This window comes from Onychomys torridus, chromosome 7, assembly GCF_903995425.1.
Source record: "Onychomys torridus chromosome 7, mOncTor1.1, whole genome shotgun sequence".
Taxonomy (NCBI): Eukaryota; Metazoa; Chordata; class Mammalia; order Rodentia; family Cricetidae; genus Onychomys; species Onychomys torridus.
Window position 1 is genome coordinate 35,779,032 of NC_050449.1, and position 22,023 is coordinate 35,801,054.

Below are 22,023 nucleotides of genomic sequence, written 5' to 3' on the forward strand. Positions count from 1 at the left end.
GCCTTCTTATGGCCTTCTATAGGGCACTAATCATATTCATGAGGGTTCCACCCTCATCACCTAATTATTTCCACCACCCCATCTTCTAACACTACCCTCATGAGAATTTATTCATAGAACATCAACATCTGAATGGGGAGGGCATAAACCTTCAGACTTTAGCAATGGTAGAAGATTCATTCCTACTTTTAATTCACTAGCAACAGACAGATCTCTTTGCTTTTCCTTCTCCTTGTGTTCTAGGTACTTTCCTTGTCAAAAGGTCTCTCCTAGGATGTGCACAGGGATAGGGTGGGGAGGGAGAAGAGAAATCACAAAGTGTGGGTCTTGGAGATGGTAATATGGAACCATCATGTGCTGAGTGCCTACTGTGTGCCAGGCTCTGTGCTGAGGGATGCACATGTTTGTTGTAGTTAATGTTCATGAAGCCTGAAAGGTTCTTAGCATGTTCTCTTTATTTTAATTGAGGATAGAGCTTGTGACAGAACCGGATACCTGCTCAGGTCCAAAGCCATGCTTCACCGCTGCTTCAAACTGCCTGGATCAGCTCTGAGTGTGACAACCAAGCACAGGCTATAGCCTAGGTGCCTGATCCAGAGACACAACTTCCCTCACTTTGCAGAAAAGAAAAATGAAGCCAGACGCCACCCTGATGGCAGTGATAGCACAGGTATTGGGCAGGTCCCAATCCACAGTCAGAGCTCTCCACCCCCTGTGGGCTAGATGGCCTGCACATCCCCTGCAATGTGGAACCTAAACCATTCAGGTTCAGGATGGGGAGAAACCAGAAAGCCTGTAATCACTAAGAGATATTTGCTAGGTGTGGATGCTGGCTTTCTTTGAAATTCATTAGCATGTATAACCCAAATTGTTTACTTTATCATTTGAGAATGGACTCAGCAGAGTCACCATTGAAAGAATGCAGCTTCTAATCCAGCAAATGGAGACAAGGTTGGAGAAAGGGGACCTGTGGTTTGCAAGGATGCAACTTGGGCCATTCCAGGCATGGCACAATATGGCTAGGAAGTCAGCTGCTTCCCAATTGTCTTGGGCTCCTTCCTGTTTCCTGGGCCTCTCTCTGGCTGTCCCCACATCACCCTGGGTCAGGGCCCTGCATCCATCTAGCCACTCTGCCCAGTGTGGCAGGTGGATTCAGAGGCACTGGAAACCATTTGGCAAAAGGAAAAGGACGCCATTGTTAGCTTGCAGTTGGAGTCACATAACCTTTTCTTTCTGAAGCATTTATATTCACATCCACATCTCCCTGTCGCTACAGAAAATTGAGGAATCCATGCCCTACGCCTGGACAGTGGAACAGAGCCATGCGAAATTAGCAGAGCTGCGGGGCCTGAAAGAGACGACAGGATCCTTTCTTTCATTAAAAAAGAAAAAAGAAGTAAAAAGTCCAAGCGTGAGCAAAAAGGAATTTTAATCAAAATGGAAAGTAGGGGCGAAGCATGACACTTTCTTTTCAACTACTGGTCTCAGACACACCAGTTTTACAACACAGGGGAACTGGGAAAGCTGGTGAAAAAAAATTAGCCAGAGATGTATCTAACCACAAGGATAAAGATGGCACTCAATGGCACAATATAAATGTGCAGTAGAAAAATTCCAAACTTCTGTACCAAAATCCTTCACTGATATAGGATCCTGTCCCCAGAGAGACTAGCCAAATAACAAGCAAATTGGCATTTCAACTGTGATCATAGCTCACTTTCCTGATTATAAAGCTCATGAGCTGCAGACTTGAGAATGGCAGAGCCAGAAAAAGTGGAATTAGTTCCCAGGCTTTTGCCTTTTGTTGACTAAGCTGCAGCAAAGAAAACTACAACACATTTATTATTATTATTATTATTCGTTCTGTTTGGTATTCTACTTAACAACCATGCAACAGGATTAAGGACTGCATGGGTTGCACCCTTGTGGTCTCCAAGTTATGACTATTTGAATAAATACATGGTTACAACAAGGTCTTCATTAGCATTATGAAAACTGAGGCCTCTACCAATTGAGTAATTGCTAGTAGCTTCAGGCTTTCCCTCAATGCCCCTATAACAGGAGTCATTTCCATATGCCAAACAGGCCAGCAGAGATTTGTGTTCCTCTCTGTGGGTGTGGGCAGAAGTGGGGGATTCTGCAGAGGGGCATTTGAGTAAAGCTTTCCTGGGATCTTTTCATACAGGACTTACTAAGCATATCACCAAGACTGCTTTAGGGTGATGCCTGTGGAGACATCAATCAATGTAGAAGTTTCTCTGTAAATGAAATAACAGTTCTTGGGCAGGATGGGGTCCTGAGGTAGGTTGAGTATGACCCTAAGGCTATACTGAATTAGGGGTAAGTAAGCACTCTGTGCTTCCCCTGTAGCCTGGGTGTGACCATATGACTTTTAATTATTGCAAGCCAAGTCTATGAGGAACTAAGCTTGTCTTTCTGTTACAGTGACTTCTGAGAGACATGTATGTATGTGTATCCATGTACATATGGAAGTATGTATCCTCCAGTAAGGGAACTAGGGGTGTAAATGTGCTTTTTCTTTAAAGATATGGTCTCACTATGAGGCTTTTGCACAAATAAACTTTGGCCCATTAAAGCATCTTCCAAGGCAAGAAGGGCATCTACCTGTTTGGCATTATAGAAAGACCAACAACAAAATGGTAGACAGAGGGAAGCTTTCCCCAGGCTGAAGCATTTCTGGATTCCCCATCTCTCCATGATATATGGAGGGTCTTACCTTGACTTTTCCATAGCTCCCTTTCGGGATGAGAATCTTGTAGCCATTGACCTCAACAGAGAGCTCCTTCACCCATGAGACAGCAGAGCCCCCTCGGTGCTCATTCTTGGCCTCCACACTGAAGAAGGGGAGGCTGGAGGTTTGTAGACACTGTCGGGCCAATAGGTAAGCACAAGAGCCTTGGAAGTGGAAGAGGAAGCCATCAAAAGTGTGGTAATGTGGCTCCCCAAACACCACACAGGTGCTGGTCTCCACAGGGCTGCAGTAGAAGAATCGGCCCTTAGGTTCGCACACCTCGTAGGGGCTGCAGGAGGTCTCCTGACAGTAGATCTCATTGTTAAAATCCAGACAGCGGCACTTGATGGTACAGTTCAGGTCATCCCAAAACACCTCCCCTCGCCGAAGGAACTGTCCTGGGAATAAGGACATCAGAGCCAACGCTTACTACTTCCCCTTTGTGCCAGGCACTGGGACAAAGGCTTTGCTTTGATCTTGCCTTCTCATGCCACTCATGAACCCTCTTAGTTAGAGATTATGGACTGTCAACCTCATTTGACAATTGGGGAAACTGAGGCTGAAGAGCAGTTGAATAATTCATTCAACATCTCTCAGCAACTCAGCCAAGATTCCAAGCTGAGTGGGTCTGAATCCAGTGTGAGCTGCTGGCATTGTTAACTCCCCAGCTGGTGAGCAAGCCCACAGACAAGCAAAAACACATTGCCTTCATCTGTGGGAAAGTCTCTGACACTCAGAAGCCATTTCCTTTTCAAGAATACGAGCAAGGGCATTCCAAAAGCAGACCCTGCGGATAGCCACAGGACTCGGCAATCGGTTGTTTATTTCCTAATTTGTTCATTTAATCAACAGTCCAGGCAGCATGTACCCCAAAAGGTCAACAGCACAAATCAGGAGGCAGACATAAATCCTAGCTTCCTGGGAATATTCTAGAGAAGACTGACCTCTTCTGTGCTACTTTCAAAGGTACATAAATACTACAGCTGCTGCTCAGGCTGAATTTCAAGCCTTAAAGTTCTTTTCCCTCCAGCTCCAGGCCCTGCCCAAGTCTGGTATTTCTCTCTTTATCTTCTGGAGTGAACCTCCTGACCAAGTCTAGGTCAGGGGAAGACCAGGGGAATGGCTTTAAGGCATGTGCTAATTTTTAATAAATATTCACTACCATTTATTTGGCAGACATTTAATCTTTAAAATCATTTCCCTGAATAAATTATCTAATACACACACACACACACACACACACACACACACACACACACACACACACACACACACACACACACACACACACACACACACACACACACACCAAGATTCCCTAATATCTTGCAGGCTGTACAAGCCTACCAGCTTAACCCCAGAAGAAGACAGGGGACCTTAGGAACAACTCTTTCTATATCTGTCCAACAAGAAAATGTCTCAACAAGCAATTATGCCTCCTACCTGTTGCGATTTGCACCTAAAAGGAGATAATAGATACATTCATATTCCTAGTAGGTTGTGTGCATCAGCCCTTAAAACAGGCCCTAAATCCTCCAACACTTTGGCACTAGCTCAAGGTTGCGTATCTTTTAACAGCCTTCACTCAGTGTCATTTCCAGTCTCTGCATTTCCAGGCTTCCAATAAATGAGAGCAAAATATCTCTGAACAGATGAGGTTTGGACTGAAAGGTAGATGCTCTGTGATAATTTTGTTTGTGAAATGATGATTTAATAAGCCATCTCTATGGAACCGAGTCCCTTGCTATAAGCCAGGCCAAATCCTGATCTCATTAGATTGATATATGTCCAGTGGCACATAAAAATGCACAAGTCCTGTGTGGATATTGAATTTGCCCTGCATATGAAACCCAAACACATAACTCAACAGGAAAAGAAAGCCGTGAGAGTGAGAACATTGCACACAGCTGACATCAGACTATCCCCACAGCTCTGCCAGCCAAGGCTGTCTATCACCATGGTGTTCATTCCCAGGACTCAGGTGAGAGGTCACCGCTGAGAACTCATGGTGTAGTCCACAGTCAGTGAACTCTTCAGTACTTGAGCAAAGGGAAGACATGTTGGGGTGAGAGTCCGGGACTGAGATGAGGAAGCAAGGGGACTGTATCTCACACAGATGTTAAGTAGTGTTGTGTTGACCTTCCCATGAGGGAAGAGAGACAGTCTCAGGAATCATGAGGGACTCTGGGCCTAGATGCTTTCCTATCCAGTTTAATATCCATTTAGCTGCCTAGCACTTGCTTCTTATTCCAACATGAAGGACATCACAGAGTCTACAAGGCTAAGATGCCCCGGCAAGCCACCATCACACATAACCTTGCCTTAGGGCAAAGTCAGAGGGTAGGTAAATCAGTGGATGGATGCAGAAGGCATGGGAACTTTAGACCATATGAAACTGGCTTTTCTATATATTGAAAATTAAACCTGAGTCAAGAGAGATGTCTGGCAGCAAAATATGCAGATTATGCTTCCTCTTCCTACCCAAGGAGGAGAGATCCCCTTATCCCAATGCAAAAGGTTCTTACAGATCTGCAATCACTTTACCCCAATACTTCCTGTGTTTCCTCAATACCCTGTACCATGTTTATTATAAGTGCTACACCATGTCACCATTATGTCTGTCTATTCCTTTTACTGTAATATTATCATGGGCAACTCTAATACTGACATCTCTGCTACCCAAAGAGTAGCTGGGGTTCAACAGGTTTCTTACATTGTTCTTTAGAAAGATAAAATGGGTGAACAGATGGCTCAGTGGATCAGTGGACAGATGGAGGCATGTGAATAGATGGATTGATCAGAAGAATAATGCATGGATGGGAGGATGGTTGGATGGGTGGCTAGGCAAAAGAGTGAATAGAACTGTAGATGCAGACAGGGTGGATGGAGAGGGGAATGTTGGATGGGTGAGTAGCTCGGCAAGAGGATGGAGAGGTAGATGACAGGAGTGTAGTGCAGATGGATCAGCCAATAGGTGGGCATTAGATAAACAGACAATTTCTTGCTTCTTATTGCTGTAGCCTCTACTTCTACACGCAGAGATATTAACAGAAATCCTGTTTCCTGGATACTTTGAATACATAGGAGGCAGGAATCAATACCCAGGGCTGCTCCTGTGAGAACTCCAGGGCTATTGTGTACATCTGAAGAGATCTTGGCAGTTGAGAAAAGATGTCACACTACAGAGGCCAATGTAAAGGGAACTCACCAAGGAGCCTGTTCACACAGACCTAAAGCAGCTTTGATTCCCCCAATCCCTGAAATGTCTTTCTACCCCTGAGAGGATTTTAGGATCTCCCCTAAAAACTCTTTTTCTCCCTGTACTAGGAGCTACTGATTTACCATTACAGGGACTTGGCGACACTCCAGGTTCACCCACTCCTGTGGATCTACAAAGGGCAGATGGCAGAAGAAGAGTAATGATGAGGATGGAATCTTAAGCGGGGCAACAACAACAACAGCAAAAATAACGCGAGACAGGAGGGCTCCCTTCTGTCCATCTGGCTGAGAAATCACTTAAGATCCTGGTGCACTTTGGAGACATTCCAAGCTAGTAGCTACATGCACACCACAGGCAAGGGCTCCGAAGTGCACCACATGCAGGGTTGCTCCCCAGGGCGATGAATGTGCATGCTAAAATTACCTTGATCTCCATCCCGCAGCTGAGAGATGTCAAAAGAGTAAGCCACCAGGAATGAGTCCTCTCCCCGTGGCTGGAAAGCTCTCCTGTCAATCTAAGGGAAAGGAACCCTGCTCTGTCAGAGAAAAAGAGGAGAGGTTTACCCCTGGAGGTGCAGCCATTGGCCGGGTCAATTTCCTTCCCATCAACTTTAAATGCCCAGCGTCCTGGAACATTGACATTCGTGGTCTCTTGGATATTTACAATCTCAGGAGTTCTTGACCCTGGAAGGCTGAAGAAATTCGTGAGGTTTCCACCATTAAATCCCGCCTGGAGAATGTGTTTGAGAGAGAGAGAGAGAGAGAGAGAGAGAGAGAGAGAGAGAGAGATTGAGTGCATACCATCCCTGTTACTGTTACTTAGCTGAGCAAACTACTTTATTTTAAGAATTCATCACCACTTGGAAACAAGAGGTTCCTTTTCCTGGACTCCGCCAGGGTTCAAGGTGTGGAAGGCCTGTCTAATTCACCCCACACCCACATTACGGTATCAAAGATGGACAGGGCTAGTCCCCTCAGTGCAACTACAAGATCAGGCATGTGTTTCTAGAACAAAGGCATTGGCAGGACTCTGTCCACGATGCTGGGAAAAGCAAGCAAGGGATGTAGTGATTTAGACCTACAAGAGGATGATACAGGAACCTCCTACCTGTGCCATCACACCTCCAAGGCCTGTCAGGGGGTCACCACCACTGGCTGTCCCAGTAGTCCAGTTGATTTCATAGTAATTAAAGAGTGTGAACGTGTACGAGCCGTCAGACACCAGCACAGCCTGGAAGGTGTTCACCTGCAGAATGTGCAGAACAAGCTCAGGAGCTCATCACCCAGTGGTGGCTCCCCTCCTCCCACAACCACTATGCACCCCCCCACACCCTCCACCCTACCCCCAAACAGCCCCGAACTGCACCGCAGCCCAGCCCTCACGCTCTGCCATCCCTCGAAATTTGTTCTCGCCTCCAGTGGAAAAAAAGCAAGATGTGTAGGACTGTGCATCCAAAAGAGAAATTGGCTGAGATAAACCTGGAGTCTGACTCAATCCCCCCACCCCCCCCCCCCCCCCATCCCCTGACATCTCCCTTGGACCAAAACAGAGAAGATGCAAAGGACCTGCCTGAGCATGCTATGACTTGAGAGCACCGATAGATGGCGGTATGAGAATAAACTATAGGAAAGAGTCAAGCCGGGGGACCTCAGCACAAATACCTACACCCACAGCGAGAGTGGGCAGGGTGGGGCGGGGAGGGACGCAGTGAACCCAAAGCTCCATCTAAGTGGCCCTCTGGTGTGGGCTCTCCCTGTTCCTGGAAAACATCGCTAGTCTGGATGAGATGTCTCCCCTTTTTAAAATGAAAGTTGGGAAGTGATTTTTAAGAAGCACTTTCTGGAAGGAAATTGTTCCTCTAATTGAGCATTTATGCATTACTTTGTATCTGTAAAATCCTCAGTGCTCATCTGTAACTCAGACCAAAGTTAATATGGGCAACAGTTTGGGTTCATTCCATTTCGAGCTAAGCAACTAAGGACTGAGTGGAATGAGTTGCTGGAAACTGAGCAGTGACAGGGCTGTGGAACATGGGATTGGAGCCAGAGCACCCAGCCTACTCTTAGAGCACTGTCACTCCATGCTTTCTTAATCATCAACTTTTGAGAGGATAGAGGTGTCACATAAATCCAAACCAACCTTGCAGTTGGTCCTCAGATACAAGCTGCATCAAGCTTCGGCCTTTCCTATTTCCCTTCCCTAATCCCCCACCCTTGGGTCTGTGTTTTCAGGAAATGCAAATCAAAGTAGAATTAAAAGTAGCAGTTATGACCTTTCTCTGTTCAAGCCCAGCCCTTTTCCCATCTGCCCGATAGCATCCCAGTTAGCATTCAGTGAGAGAGCAGAGGAAGGCCCAAATTCCTATCCTGTGTAATCAGACTGGGGTGGACGATCTTGGAAGCCCATTCTAGACTGTCCCAGGGAGGAACACCTTGCTAGTAAAGAAAAGCCCCTTTTGTAAAAGAGCGCCTTCTCCTCCGGCCCCGTGCCTGCCACAGCAGATGGCGTTTATGATAGAGTTGGCTGGGTATATGCCTTCATTCTTTGGGCCTGTTCAACAAAAGAGGAAAGTGGGACACAGAAGTGAATGATCAATAAACTCAAGGTTTCTACAAGATCACTAGTGGGGCCAGAGGGGAAGGATAGGTGCAAAGGTAGGGTCGTGCAAGGACTGAAGCTGGACCTTTTTCACACCAGCATTCCTGCTCTGAACAGAATTTCTATCAGTTTTGGGGTTTTTTTTGGGGGGAGGTTGTTTGTTTTGTTTTGTTTTGTTTTGTTTTGTTTTGAGCTGAGGATCAAACCCAGGGCCTTGTGCTTGCTAGGCAAGAGCTCTACCACTGAACTAAATCCCCAACCCTCTATCAGGTTTATGTTGGAAATATCTTTGGCTCAAGCAAGTTTTGAGAGTACCTCCCCAAATCACGCCATCCCTTCTTACTCCTAAACCAACCAGCCACTCCAAGGCTGACTATATCACACATGCACAGGCATATTCACCCCTCACCTGCTCTTACACACACACACACACACACACACACCTATGCACATATTTTTCCAATACTCATTTAAAGACCCTTCTAGATCTGTTTTTGCACAACCTTGTTTTTCAAGAATTCAGAGAACTTCTCAGCATAGTACCTGGAGGAGGCATGGGAAGAAAGGGTCCAGGACCCAGCCTACAGAGTTCAGTGTGAAGCCTTTGCTCTGTCTCTTAGGAGGTTTCAATCCCTATTATTGTCTCCTTGGATTATAGCACTTGGGGAATGTTTATGGGGATTAGCTGTGGCTAACCCCTGGTACTGCCATGGCTGGTACACAGTACCAGTAAACACTGTAGTAAATACTAGTTCTTCTTAAGCACATCTATTTCCTCTCCAGCTGTGCTTCCCTGACACTTCCTTCTCTAAGATCTCTCTAACCCTGGGTTTAGTGGAGCCGGTGATGGGCAGTCTTGGGTGGGACAAGTGGGTCCATTTCAAAGGGGATGGATGGGCACTTTGCTGATCTACATCATCCTTTTTCTTCTCTCACAGAGCTCAAAGCCCTCCAAGGTTTCACCATTCACCCTCACAGAAACAGATCTCACTGGCTTTAGAAACTCACTCCCAACTAGAAAGCAGAAAGTACCCACATTATCTTGCCATTTTTATGGCCAGTAGAGGTTTGGTAGGGGGGAAATGGTGGTCAGCATTTGACGGGCGTTTCTTCTCTCCTCCACCCCTTCACTGACACTAAAATTTATCGATTGCTGGCACCCTGCATCCCAGCGCTGTAAGATACGAGGTTTAAAGGACATAAAACATCACCCGAGGAGTCGTTAGTGATCCATAACGTGACAGAGGGAGATGCATGCTTCTTTAGAGGTTATTTCTAGCCAATGCATCTGCTGTTTAAACGTGCGTCTTTCTGTTCTGCAGGACCTCTTAGCAATAAAGCGCTTTGAGCTGCTCTCGTCAGACAATGCTAAAACACACGCTCATTGCATCCTGGCTGTGAGTTGCAAGACCAGCACTTTTTAACCTCTCTCTGCTATGCAGGAATTTCTGTTCCACCCCTAAATAGTCAAATCATTGCCAGGAAAACAGATGGGATTAGAAATAACCCTAAGAAAGAAGAGGATTTTTTTTTAAGTGTCTTTGCTTACTAGGGAACTGCAGTTGAAGACGCATATGTTGGCAACTTCAAAAATCTCCCCTATCATGGTCACCCAAACAAGCTGTACACATTCATGGAAACTGGGGTTGTGCCCCTGAAGGCAGAAAGTTGATTGTCTCTATGATATTACCAGAGATAATCTTTTTTATTTGATTTTTATTTTGACTGCTCATTTGGGATCTCAGAGCAGATGTTGAAACTTTATTCAGGAACTGCTTTAACTGCCCACTCTAATTAACATCAAATATGAATCATTTCAGCCCTGGTCACAATAAAAAAAAAATGTAATAACATAACAAAATGAACCAGGCTGTTTGTTCCCAAATCCAGCATGATGCTTTCCTCTTGCTATCAGATTTTATGGAGGGAGGAGAAAAGGGAAATTATTGATAGTATGAAACCTTTGTGCCCCTGGCAAGTGAAAGAGACCTTTGTGTCCCTCAAAAGATCCCTAATTACATGGCCTTGGACAAGTCTCTGTGTCGTGGTCACTCCCCCAGATAGAACACTACCTACTGCAGGAATGTTGTCAGGGGACTCCTTTTAGACATTAGTAATGAATTGTGATTGGAGAGACACATCTGAAATATTTCAGCTGACTGGACCGGTTCACGCTGATATTTCCCTCTGTTTCCTGGAAAGTAGGTGGCAAGACCCATTAGTTTAACTCAAGCAAACTGACATTCCTCAGCTCTACCAATTAGACTCCTGCTCGGTAGTGGGGATGGACAAGAATTAGCTGTCAGAGACCAGTAGAAAGCGGAGAAGTTGAATGATTACAGGTGTGGTACTGCTGCCTCCATAAAACGTGACTTCCTCCCAGGTCACAATGAAAACCCAAGTGGCAGAGAAGGTTGTCATGTCTTTGAAGTACTTCCTGATGTCCTTGGTGGCTCTTCTCAAGATGGCAGGGTCCATGGTCTCTCTGTAATAGATCTCCCCCCGAATTCCATTGTGCACATCTGCCCAGAATGGAGCAATGAAGGCCCTCCCATCCGTCAAGGGAAAGGACTCCGGCGTAAACTGGCTCACTAGCACGTTGAAGGAAACAACACCATTGTTATTGACCTACAAAAATAAAAGAGGTTTTGCACAGTGGACCTGAAAACAGGGCAACTTCAGGGTCACCAGCTAGAACAGACACACAGCCAATCCCATCAGTGAAAAGGGCTTTTAAATTGCTGACTTTGAACCCCTAGACACCAGCTCCATTGTTCATATGAGGAGGTTCGCTTCCTCCCACACAGTCTCATGGGTTTTCTCTCATGTTCAGTGTGTAGCCACATCATTCCTGATTAATAATCAGTCTCGTGTTTATGTTCTCTGTCCTATCCCTATGTGCATTTATGGAATGCTACTGGGGTGGGTGTGTGTGTGTGTGTGTGTGTGTGTGTGTGTGTGTGTGTGTGTGAAGCCAACCTAGGGGTAATAGAGACAAAAAGAGACACATGTGTTGAGAGTCACAGATGCAAACTAGACAGGGGGAAGCAGACCGACATGAAAGTACTGTTCAATTTAATAACTGAAGCGCTTCATGGTGTCCCCTGTGCCTTACTCCATAATGAGTCAGAGAAAGATGAATCAGACGTTCCTTTGCTGAACTCAGATCTCAGGGTGAGCCATATCATGCTCTGGGTGAGACATCAAAGAAACAAACAAACAAACACACAAATAAAAACTCTTTTGATGTTATAAGTACTTCCTCATTCAGAAAAAGGACAAGGTGAAGACCTAAAGATGTCCAGTTTCTGCCTGGCTCTTGTCATGGGAAAGTGCCTTTGTGCCTTCTCTGCATAAAAATTGTGACATGAGTACTTCACGTGTATGAGTAAATGACTACCTACTAGTTACTGTTTCATGATCTGGAAATGGCTTAGTAAATGCAGGAAATAACAAAACCTTGCTGCAATGTGGTCCCTCAGTTCACTAGGGACCTAAAATCAACCCTGTGTCTGAGAGAAATGGACTTAAGCTGGTGGCTTGTATGGCTGCTGTGGCAGAAACACCTGTGGTGGGAATATTTGCAGTTCCCGGGCAGAGAAAATCTAGGGATGATTGCTCTCTAGGTCAAATTGTTCATTATATTCCTATCCATCAGCAGCAGAGTAGACATTAACAGTGACCCTAGTCCCTTAGGAAGGGGCTTTGCAGCTGGACCTAGGGTACCTCAGAATGCATTGGAAGAAATTCTGTGAGGTTTAAGGTATGAGATGGCCAGAATAGGGGGATGTTGGAAACCTGTTGTCTTTGAGGAACAAAGAGCCACCCAGAGGCCTTTGAATGATTGAAAGACTGTACTATTCAGAGCACTGGGAACTCACAGTATAGTTTACCCTCCAATGATCCTGCCCTGAACTATGGTTTGTCCTTCTGCAAGGCCATGGATTTTTAATCCCCATGTCACACTGTGTGGTGGAAGAGAAAGAGGAACTGAATGAAATATACACTCTAGGGGCCTGGGAGGCCAAGACCCCCGGAATGGAAGGCCTCTCATCTCCAAAAGCAGGTCAGCACACTCAAAACTCACAGTCAGCTCCCTCAGACACAGACCAGGGAGGCCCCTGCTGTGAGGAGAGCATAAAAGCAGTTAGGATACCAGAGCCATGTATTTGCTAGGGAAAAACAGGTGCAATTAAAACACACAGGCGCACCTGCGGAGGAGGTTGGCAGTGCTCACATGTGTCTTGATTGTGTTCTAGGGTTGAGAGCAGTGGCTCTCAGACTTTTGTGGGCACCAGGCTTACCTGGAGAGCTCATTAAGGTAGATTAGTAAGCTTCCGCTCCCTCCCCCCAGGTTCGGAGTCAGCTGGGATGGAAGGAGACATGGCAGGTTGATACTTGGGATGTTTCAGGAGCCCTTAGTTAGTGTCGTAGGGGAGGGGTTTTTCCAGCGGTATGCCAGAAACTGCCAATGCAGCAGTCTTAGGGCAGACAAGGAAATGCTCCAAATTTCTTTTGTGTGTTCCTCCTAGGGTGAATGCACAGATTCTGCCTACGTCTCCATTGGTCCATGAGGGCAGAGATAAAGACAGGCTCAGCTGCTCCAAACCACAGTCTCCCCAGCACCTACTTCAACCATCCAAACAACACATCCTGAGAACGTAGGTGTCTGGGAGAGCTCTGACAGCCACGGAAGTGCTTCCTAGGGCAGGCTGGACCATGGCACCCTCTGGCCTAGCTACAGACCGAAGGAGGGTGGCCAATTCTGCAAACAACTTTTATGCAGCCATTGATTATCCATCTCTGGCGCTCCAGCTCAGCTTCAAATTGGTCAGATGCCCAAGAAGAGCAGATGCCTAAACTTTTCACACCCCCAGAAGGGAGCAGAAAATGATATTGCTCCTATTGTGGTTCATTGTATCTTTTTTTTATCTTGTTGAGTAGCAGAAATAATGTGGATGGCATTGGGGCCTCTGCTTCACTTCTGTGTTTAATCACCCACAAAGGCAATTTATTGCCCTGTATACTCCTCCACTATGAACATTAGCCATTAAATATACCTTTGACTTTCTTAATCATAAAACCCATCAGCTCATGAAATCTCAGAACTTGTCGTTTTGGCCGCCAGTAAATCCTCCATCCTCAGAGCCCTGGAAGGGGGTATTTAAAATGCTTCTCTTAATGACCAGCAAAATGGAGCACGGCTCCAGAGCCGTTTCTGCACTTACATAGACGGTGCGGTAAGGAACACCAAAGAAGAAAACAGGGATGGCCAACTTAATCTCAGATGAGCTTCCATCGTCTACTTTAGGGGTTTTGGTGTCATTCTGCCAAAATGGATACATGAGCTCCCTGGGCTGGGCTGTTAAGAGAGATGGTTGTTACAGAGGTTAGAGAGCAGCTGCCTCCTCCCTTTGGCAAGCTACTCCCCTCCGACCCACTAAAGCCAGCTTGTCTGAGTACGGTTTATAAGCCAAAGGCAGGGCAGACAGCCTTTCCACCCATGCTATACCTAGTCGAGGATCTTCTGTCTCTGGGCAAGGAGGAAACAAAAGGAACACAGTCTCTACTTAAAGCAAAGACCTATGTGCTTTATCCCTCTGTGTCCATGCATTGGAGAGACTGGTGGTGACAGTGAGTGGGGAGGTTATACCAGCGTGGGTACCTGGAGATCTCTCAGTGTAGGGAGGTGGCCTTTAGATCTGGCATGGTTGAGGAGGACTTGCCTCTTGAGTAGACAACTGGATGGCAAGAAGGTGGATGTAACCACAGAGCACCCCCTCCTAAGCTAAGAATTCTATTCACTAGGATGGTCGAATCAGCTTTTCCTAAGACTCGTATCCTTTCTGCCACACAGCAACAGGCATCAGAGCCCAAGAGGAATAATATTGGAACCAGCACAAAGTGGGGAGGAAAGGGTTGATAGTAATGGCCAGTGAGTGACCTTGACTGAGACTGGCCCAAGGCTCTCTGCCCAGCTCTAGCCACAAAAAGCGACATGGGATCCTCCAACAGAAGGAGCTGTGTGTGTGTGTGTGTGTGTGTGTGTGTGTGTGTGCATGTGCACATGTGCATGTGCTTGTGCATGTGTGTGTGTGTGGTGGGGTTAGGGGTGTGGAGTGCTGAAGTGCTGTGTAGGGCAGAAACAATGTTCTTCCTGGTCCTCTTAGTCAAAGATCACGTGTTACACAGACCCCTTCTGTGACGGCAGCACTTCTTTCCTGGATGCTTGGCATGCAAACTCTTGAGTTTCCCATGCAAACTCTTGCAAGGTGTGGGAAAAATAAGATAATGTCCCCAGGTCCTATGCTACTAAGGACCTGGGGCACAACTGCACCTCTGAAATAATCAACATGTCATGCCTGGTATCACTTTTCTCTGCCACTGTTCTTTCTTCTTTTGAATGAAAGTTGGACAACAGAACATTTTTCTTCCTTTGAAAGTTTATCTGCAGTTTTCTGGGGGTGGGGGTGGGGCAGCTGATCCATGCTAGGCTGTGGCCACAGTTCTCAAGCCCGTCCAGAAGCTGACACCCAGTCTCATGTCACCCCTCTCTCCGGGAAAGTCCCTGCTTTGCACTGATGGAACTGATAGGATGGAGGACAACTGGGCATGGCCAGTTCTTCCCCTTGGGGAGTCTTTTAGTGAGCAGACAGCAGCTCCTGAAAAGAGCTTGCAGAGTGGACAGACAGCAGCCTGGAGGGCCAGGCAAAGTGCCAGCTCCTTAGTTCTGGAGTGGGGAGTTGGTGCAGGTCCACCCTGACTCTCTTTCTGGGGGACAGCATCAGAAAATCAGGAAACTAGTCCAGTCATTAGTATTCACACATTGTGCCACACATCTCAGAAGTTTCCTAACCTGGAGGAGATGCTGTGGCTGTTTGACCTGTGTTTGATGTCACAATCAGCATTTAGAAAGGCCCTTTGAGCATTCTTATTGACATTATACTAACAAAGTACAAGTTTCTAGAAGATAAAAACTTCAAAAATTTGTTTGCAATTCTTACTATGGCATTAAACACAGGTACTTATTAAATTTGAAGTACTGCTTTGAATTACTAGCACAAATAGAATCAAACTACAGGTTTGTCCTTTGTGGGAAGCTTTTTGGGAGTCATGCCCAGTACTGAAAAGGGCTCCAGTTAACATGGCATAGTCATCATTTCCAGGCAAAGGTTTAATTGGTATTTTGTACAGCAGTGGTCAATCTTATCTGGAGAAGGGACGATCAAAACTCCCTTTTAAGGAAATATAAAACATTAATGATGGATGGAGACCACCCTAACTTCTCTGTCTGTTCCAAGATTCTTCACTTAGTTTGTGATTTTGAACAGAAATAACAGGCAGTTAAAAGTTTTCCATCTTAAGAACATTACAGATAAGTACATCTAATACTGTACACCCTCAACAAAGATCTGTTGAATAAAATAAGGCACTCAACAAAAGGGAACAGACGTAAACAACAGTGATTTCCATCTCAGAACCTATTACTATTGAAAATAGAACATTTGGCAACATAGCCTACCGAGAGTGTCAGAGTTAGCAACAGAAACACTATCCCTGCCCATGCTTGCTCTAAACTGGGAATTACACAATAAGTATAGTTGTGTTTCCAGGATTTCTCTTTTTCACCAAAGAAAAATACACTTCCTTGGAGTAGAGGTAGAAGATGGAGTCACTGGAATTATTGTAGGGAACTCATTCTATTGTTACTTTGGGTTACATCCTACAACTATTAACTCACCCAATTCTAGTACAGTGGACATGATCTTAAAGGAAAAGCCCATCTAAGACATGGGACCATGCAGCAGCTGAACTTAACACATGAACATGCAAAATAAAAGGGCTTTGGAATATAAGCCCTAAAAAAACAAGATGTACATGGATTGTCCTATCTTTTTAATCTAAAAACCCATGAACAGCAGTAGGAGGAAGACAGGCACATGGTCCTTTGCTAACCATAGACAGAGATACAAAGAGAAAATAAGGGATCCTGAGCACTGAGGGAATTCATTAGCTTATTTCATAGTTTGACATTGTTGGCCAATGTCATAGGTCCCTGAGAAACAGGTCATTAATACCAAGGCTACTACTGTAACTTCCTAACTTGGAGTTAAAATAAGAACACTGTGTAAAGTCTCCAACAATAAGCTAAGTGGAAATGGGATGGATGATGAGGGAGGGGGTGGACAGCCTCAACCCCTGCATGTACTTGCACTAGAATTAGTCTGTATTATTTTATAGACCTTCATTGGTATATAAAAATTATGTTCGAAGTTAAATAAGAAAAAGTGAGCATCGTTCAAAGTTAATGCATTTTACCCTTGACAACAGAATTTAATTTACTTTTTTTTTTCTTGTTGTATCTGCAGACACATGTACACCTGCCCTTGCAATTATGGTGCCAACAAAAGTGTCTCTTTATAAATTCAAGAGCATGCTGATCAAGAGCTTCATGAGATTCTGTCGTACTCACCTTGGTGCTGTACAAGTGCGAAGATGAAAGAGACCCAAATTCTAAGTAATGATGAATAATTCATCCTGGAATTTTAAAGAGAAAAAGGAAAAAAATCCCCTGCTTGCCAGAGTAAATAGAACACCAGGTGTGTTTGGTGGCAAATCCCGAGACACACCACAACCATCACAGAACAAATTCACATCACAACATCAATCCTTCAGAGTCGGTTGGAATTCTCAGAAGGCTAGAGGGTCCTCCTGCGTTCAATACTTGGGGAACAAAGTAGACCCCCAGAAGAAGGCTGCCTAGAAGTGTGTTAAGTGGTCAGGGAGTTAGATGGGAGTGATGCAAGGTATAAGGAGCAAGGGGAAGGTGTCTACTCTGCATCTGATTGAAAAAAAAAAATAACATCCAACTCCAAAAACACAGATCCCAGACTGGGTGTCTGGAACTCTAGCTTCTGTAAGACCTAACTGCCCTGATTTTTCAAGAGTATTCTCCACCAGGGTCAAAGAAATGTTGGTTAAAATAACATGTGTTTCTCCAGATAGGAGGATTTAGAGTATGACATCCTCTTCTCAATGACATGGAGCCAATCCATTATTTTACGGAGCAGACTCACAGGTGGTCTCAGATTGTCCGCTGATACTCTATAGTGAAATGAATGATGGATGGCTACCTTGGTGCTTAAGAAGCAGCACACCAGAGTGGCTCCTTGGAATTACAACAGAAATAGAAGCCGGCACATGAACAACACGTTAGTTCCAGGAAGTTAATTAAAAGAAGGAACATCACAAAAACTGAACTCATTTGCATGTTAATTTACAATCAGTTGAGCGGGTGGCTTTACCCTCTGTTAAGAACATAGATGGTCTGTACTGCTCCAAAAAAGCTGAGATGCAGGCACACACACGCAAGCAAGCTCCAAGTTCACCATGCACCAGCTTGAGAACCAAAGTGCAGTCCAGGAAACCTGCTCCTGACAGTATTCTTAAAGATAAACACCCTGCTCTTACCATTTGGGGCTATCAGGTTTTTTTTAAAGCCAAACTTTTAGGAAAAAGCAATGACTTGATACTGTGAGAGTCTTAAGGCAATCTTCAGCCATTAGTCATGCACACTGAAGTCTCCAGCATGTAGTAAACTCTAGCCAGTTTCGCTACCAATGGTAGACGGCTCCAGCAGATATCACACACAGCTCTAGGAGAGGCAGTGCAAGCTTCAAGCTGGAGGGAGGCCTTGGCGGAGACAGCACAGACAACAGCAGTGAGGAGGATTCGTTTAGATATTTGTACGTATGAAAAGTGCCACTAACCTGTTCTGTCGAGGCTGGAGGGACTGAGTGAAAAATATTAAGCCAAATCTTGGTGAGCCCAGAAAATTAGGCACAAGAATCCCCGTCAGTTCTCCTCACCTCTCTGCCAATTATTTCTGATTCCTGAAATGACGTCCGAATCCTGAACTCTTAAAACCAAAAATTCAGTTAGTCCTGCACTAGAGTCAGGGAGGGTTGAGTTGCAATCAAGTTGCTTTCTATTGATTAAGGAAAAGTAAATCTGAAGATCAGTTTCAGGATTGCGTAGAGAGGCTCTTTTCCTGAAAAACTAGACCTCCCCCCTCCTTTAAAAAGAAAAAAAAAGTGGATTCAGATGGAAATGTCAGGTACTTGGAGCTGAAACCTTGGTTCTCTCTGATCAGAATCACTTTGCACTGAAAAACACAAAGGAACTCTCCCTTTCTCTCTTTGTACCCCAAAGGAGGCAAGTGTCTAGCATTACAGAATTAGCATCCACCAGCATGGGAGAAAGCCCAGCAGAGCGCTCCCTCCAGCATTTAAATAAAGTTGGTTTTCTACTGAAGTTTTCTTTCTTTTCTTCCTTCCTTCCTTCCTTCCTTCCTTCCTTCCTTCCTTCTTTCTTTCTTTCTTTCTCTTTGTTTTTCTTCCTTCTTTCTTTCTCTCTTTCCTTCCTCCTCCCTCCCTCCCTCTTCCTTCCATTCTTTCTTCTCTCACTTTCTTCTTTCTTTCTTCCTTTCTTATCTGTTCACATACAGGCTCTACTCTGTTCCCTGTCCCGACAGGGATCTGTAAAGCATTTACAAGAAACTTCCTCGAATGTATCTAGGTTTTTATTCCTTGTTCTCTCTCCCATTCATACACAGATGCACAGTGGTGTTTCCCAGGCAAATGAGGAAAGGGAAACTATGCCCGAGACACTTCCACTGATACCCCTTAGGGTCTTCACAGGTGGTGGGGTACAGGCTTCTCCTCATGAAAGAATCCAGAAAGGACTTTGAAAGGCAGTTCAAACAAAAGAAAACTGTGTTCAGCTTGATACTTGCACAACACCAGTGAACATAAACTAAGTCCAGTCCCAGGTGATTAACTCCGGACAAACACACATACAAGCAAGACTAAATGGACTCAGTAGATTGTGTATACATTTGTACATATATATGTGTGTATATATGTATGCATGTATGTATGCATGTCTATGTAACAATAATAATTAAGAGATCATGAATTGGGGGGCGATTTGAGGGAAGGAGGGAGGGGTAAGAGTGATATAGAAATAATCTTCATGTACAAAAGAATCTCAAAGAAAAATTTAAACATGTGGAGACTGCAAAATAGCTGTTGCTACCACCAAAATTAAAATACTCAAAGTGGAATTCATTTTTTTTTAAAAAAGGAAGAAGTAATTTGGATGCAGCAGGAAAGGTCCTCTTGTAAATCAAATCAATAGGAATTTTAAATTTGTCCAAATCTTTCTCTGGCCAGACACTGAAATGTTGCCTGTACCCGAAATAAAATGAATCCAAACAATCCCAGCTTTGCATATGTTGTGCTAAAAGGACAAGAGTGTTAGGAGAACCAGGTTTTTACCAAAAGTTTCCCCCATCTTTTGCCAAAAACCTGTGATAATTGTGTAGGCATTGCACAATGCGTTTATTCTTTCCCTGGTAATGTGAATTCTCCCCATAGACCCACACGTACAGATGCCGAATGACTCCTTTCTTCCAAAAGGCACATGTTTATGTAACAGAAGACATAGTTGTTTGATGCCTATGTAAAACAGAATTCAAGTCCAAGACTCACCTAGAGTAGCATAGCCCTTTGCCTGGTCCTGATTAAGCGTTTAGTCCAGTCTCATCAGACCTGAATGTCCAGAGGCAAAAGAGGATCTTAAAAACCCTGCTGGTAGCATATACTAATTGCTTCAGCTTCCTTTCTTCATGCACTCAGGGATGTTTCTATCTCAGCCTTTTGACCCATATTAAACTCGTTATCCTTCTTGAGGAGGGACTGCAGCTGGGATGGAGGCCATCTGGGCTGAACCAGATTCACAAGATGGCAGCATAAATGAATAAGAATGACTTCAGGACTCCAGCGACCAGTGAGAACCAGGTGCCTGGGAAGAGGCTGATCTGGCCCATCACTTGCGGAGCTGGAAGCAAGGTCGGTGGGGGCGTGCTCTGGTTGCATACTCAGTGGCCACAGATGGATGAATAACAAAAGCTTCTATTCATGGCAAGATGCATTTGGGTGAAGGTGTGAGGTGCGTAGAGATTCCTGCCAGGATTTAGGCTGGGGATGGCTGAAGTTGGGGTGGGTTGATGCCAGCTACCCAAGATTTCCATGCTTTATTGACATGGCATAAGTTGATGCTGCTTCTTACGCGACAGGAAAGACACCAGGGAAAGAAATAAGCAAAAATGAATTTCCCTGAAAGCAAACAGAACAGTTGTTATGCACTGAATGCTTCTGCTTTGTGCTCCAGGTTTCTTATGCCCTTTCCATGAAAGAGATGGTTGACTGGAGCAACTGTGAAAAGGTGCAAGATGTCCTGTTGGGAAGGTTTTTACTCCAGAGACTCCTGTTGAGTGGCAAGATTCTGTTAGGTGCTCACATCAGACCTATGAGGAAAAAAAAAAGTATATGCATATTGTATGATTCACTATACACACATATTTATGTAATTCTATGTGTGTACAGAAAATTAAACATAAATATCTTTCTATACACAGTCAAATGCCACTTGACAAGGTTTCTGTTCACAACAAACAGTATGTACAACAGTGGGTGCTGAAGATTACATCACCAAGTTATATTGCCATCTCAGTTGGTGTAAGAACTCTATGACATCTGCATAATGACAAAATTGCCAGCAATATATTTCTCAGAGAGCATCACCATCTTTAAGTTGGGAGATACATGTGTAAAGGAGAGAGGTCCCCAAAGATGTTGACGCCCCTTGATTTTTCAAAAAGTCTGGGCCCTCAGTTACATCCCACTCTACCTCACTAGCAGATAAAATCTCTCCCTGGGCACAAACATAGTAGAAAGGAATTTTTCCCCACAAGACAGCAAATTACCTGGCTCAAAAGCTGCTCCCATATCCCCTCCTGATTGCAAAGCCTAGACGCAGGCTCCAGTTGTATAACTCAGCCAGACATGTGCTGGTCTGGCATGGAGGAAGGGACCATACCCCAAAGGAACTGAAAGATGTAGCTAGCACATTGGCTTGAGATGAGTGAGGGGAACATAAGGGAGTGGATTCTGAGGGTGCTCAGCAAAGAAAGCTGAGTCTTGGCACAGGACCAGGGAGATTCATTGACTCTACAGATAATGGCTTTAATACTGGGTCAAGGGAAGGTTCAAACATAGTCAGTCCTCAGGCATTTACTAGAAGTCTGGGGAAAGTGGTGAACCATATCCAGTAAGATTGAAGAGCCAAAATTACTGTGGCAGATGGCAAGAAAGGGCACTGAAAGGCTCAGGGAAGTGAGCATGTGGGGACAGAGGCCTCTGACCATCAGAGAGACCTACCTCTTAGGCAGGAAGCCCCTAGGCACTGGTACACTAAGTGTGGCTCCCCTCCACAGGACAGAGCCAATAGGCACTGATCACAGGATCTGGCTCTTTGATAGCCATGGAGTTGACAGGTCTCTGAAGTAACAGTGGCCAGGTGACAGCACCCTCCTACCTGAAGGTCTGAG

The 22,023-nt window shown here is 45.0% G+C and overlaps 1 protein-coding gene across 1 annotated transcript in view; it reads right to left on the bottom strand.

Annotated features, from left to right (window-relative positions):
* Tecta (tectorin alpha) overlaps nucleotides 1–17,107 on the bottom strand; it is a 68,883-nt gene extending 51,776 nt beyond the window's left edge. The window contains exons 1-6 of the mRNA XM_036192464.1: nucleotides 17,044–17,107; nucleotides 13,799–13,932; nucleotides 10,911–11,198; nucleotides 7,080–7,217; nucleotides 6,536–6,701; nucleotides 2,738–3,150 (exon numbers count right to left, since the gene is read on the bottom strand). Of these exons, the coding sequence (XP_036048357.1) occupies nucleotides 2,738–3,150; nucleotides 6,536–6,701; nucleotides 7,080–7,217; nucleotides 10,911–11,198; nucleotides 13,799–13,932; nucleotides 17,044–17,107 (1,203 nt within the window). The remainder of the gene's footprint in view (nucleotides 1–2,737; nucleotides 3,151–6,535; nucleotides 6,702–7,079; nucleotides 7,218–10,910; nucleotides 11,199–13,798; nucleotides 13,933–17,043) is intronic.
* Between the last annotated feature and the right edge of the window lie 4,916 nt (nucleotides 17,108–22,023).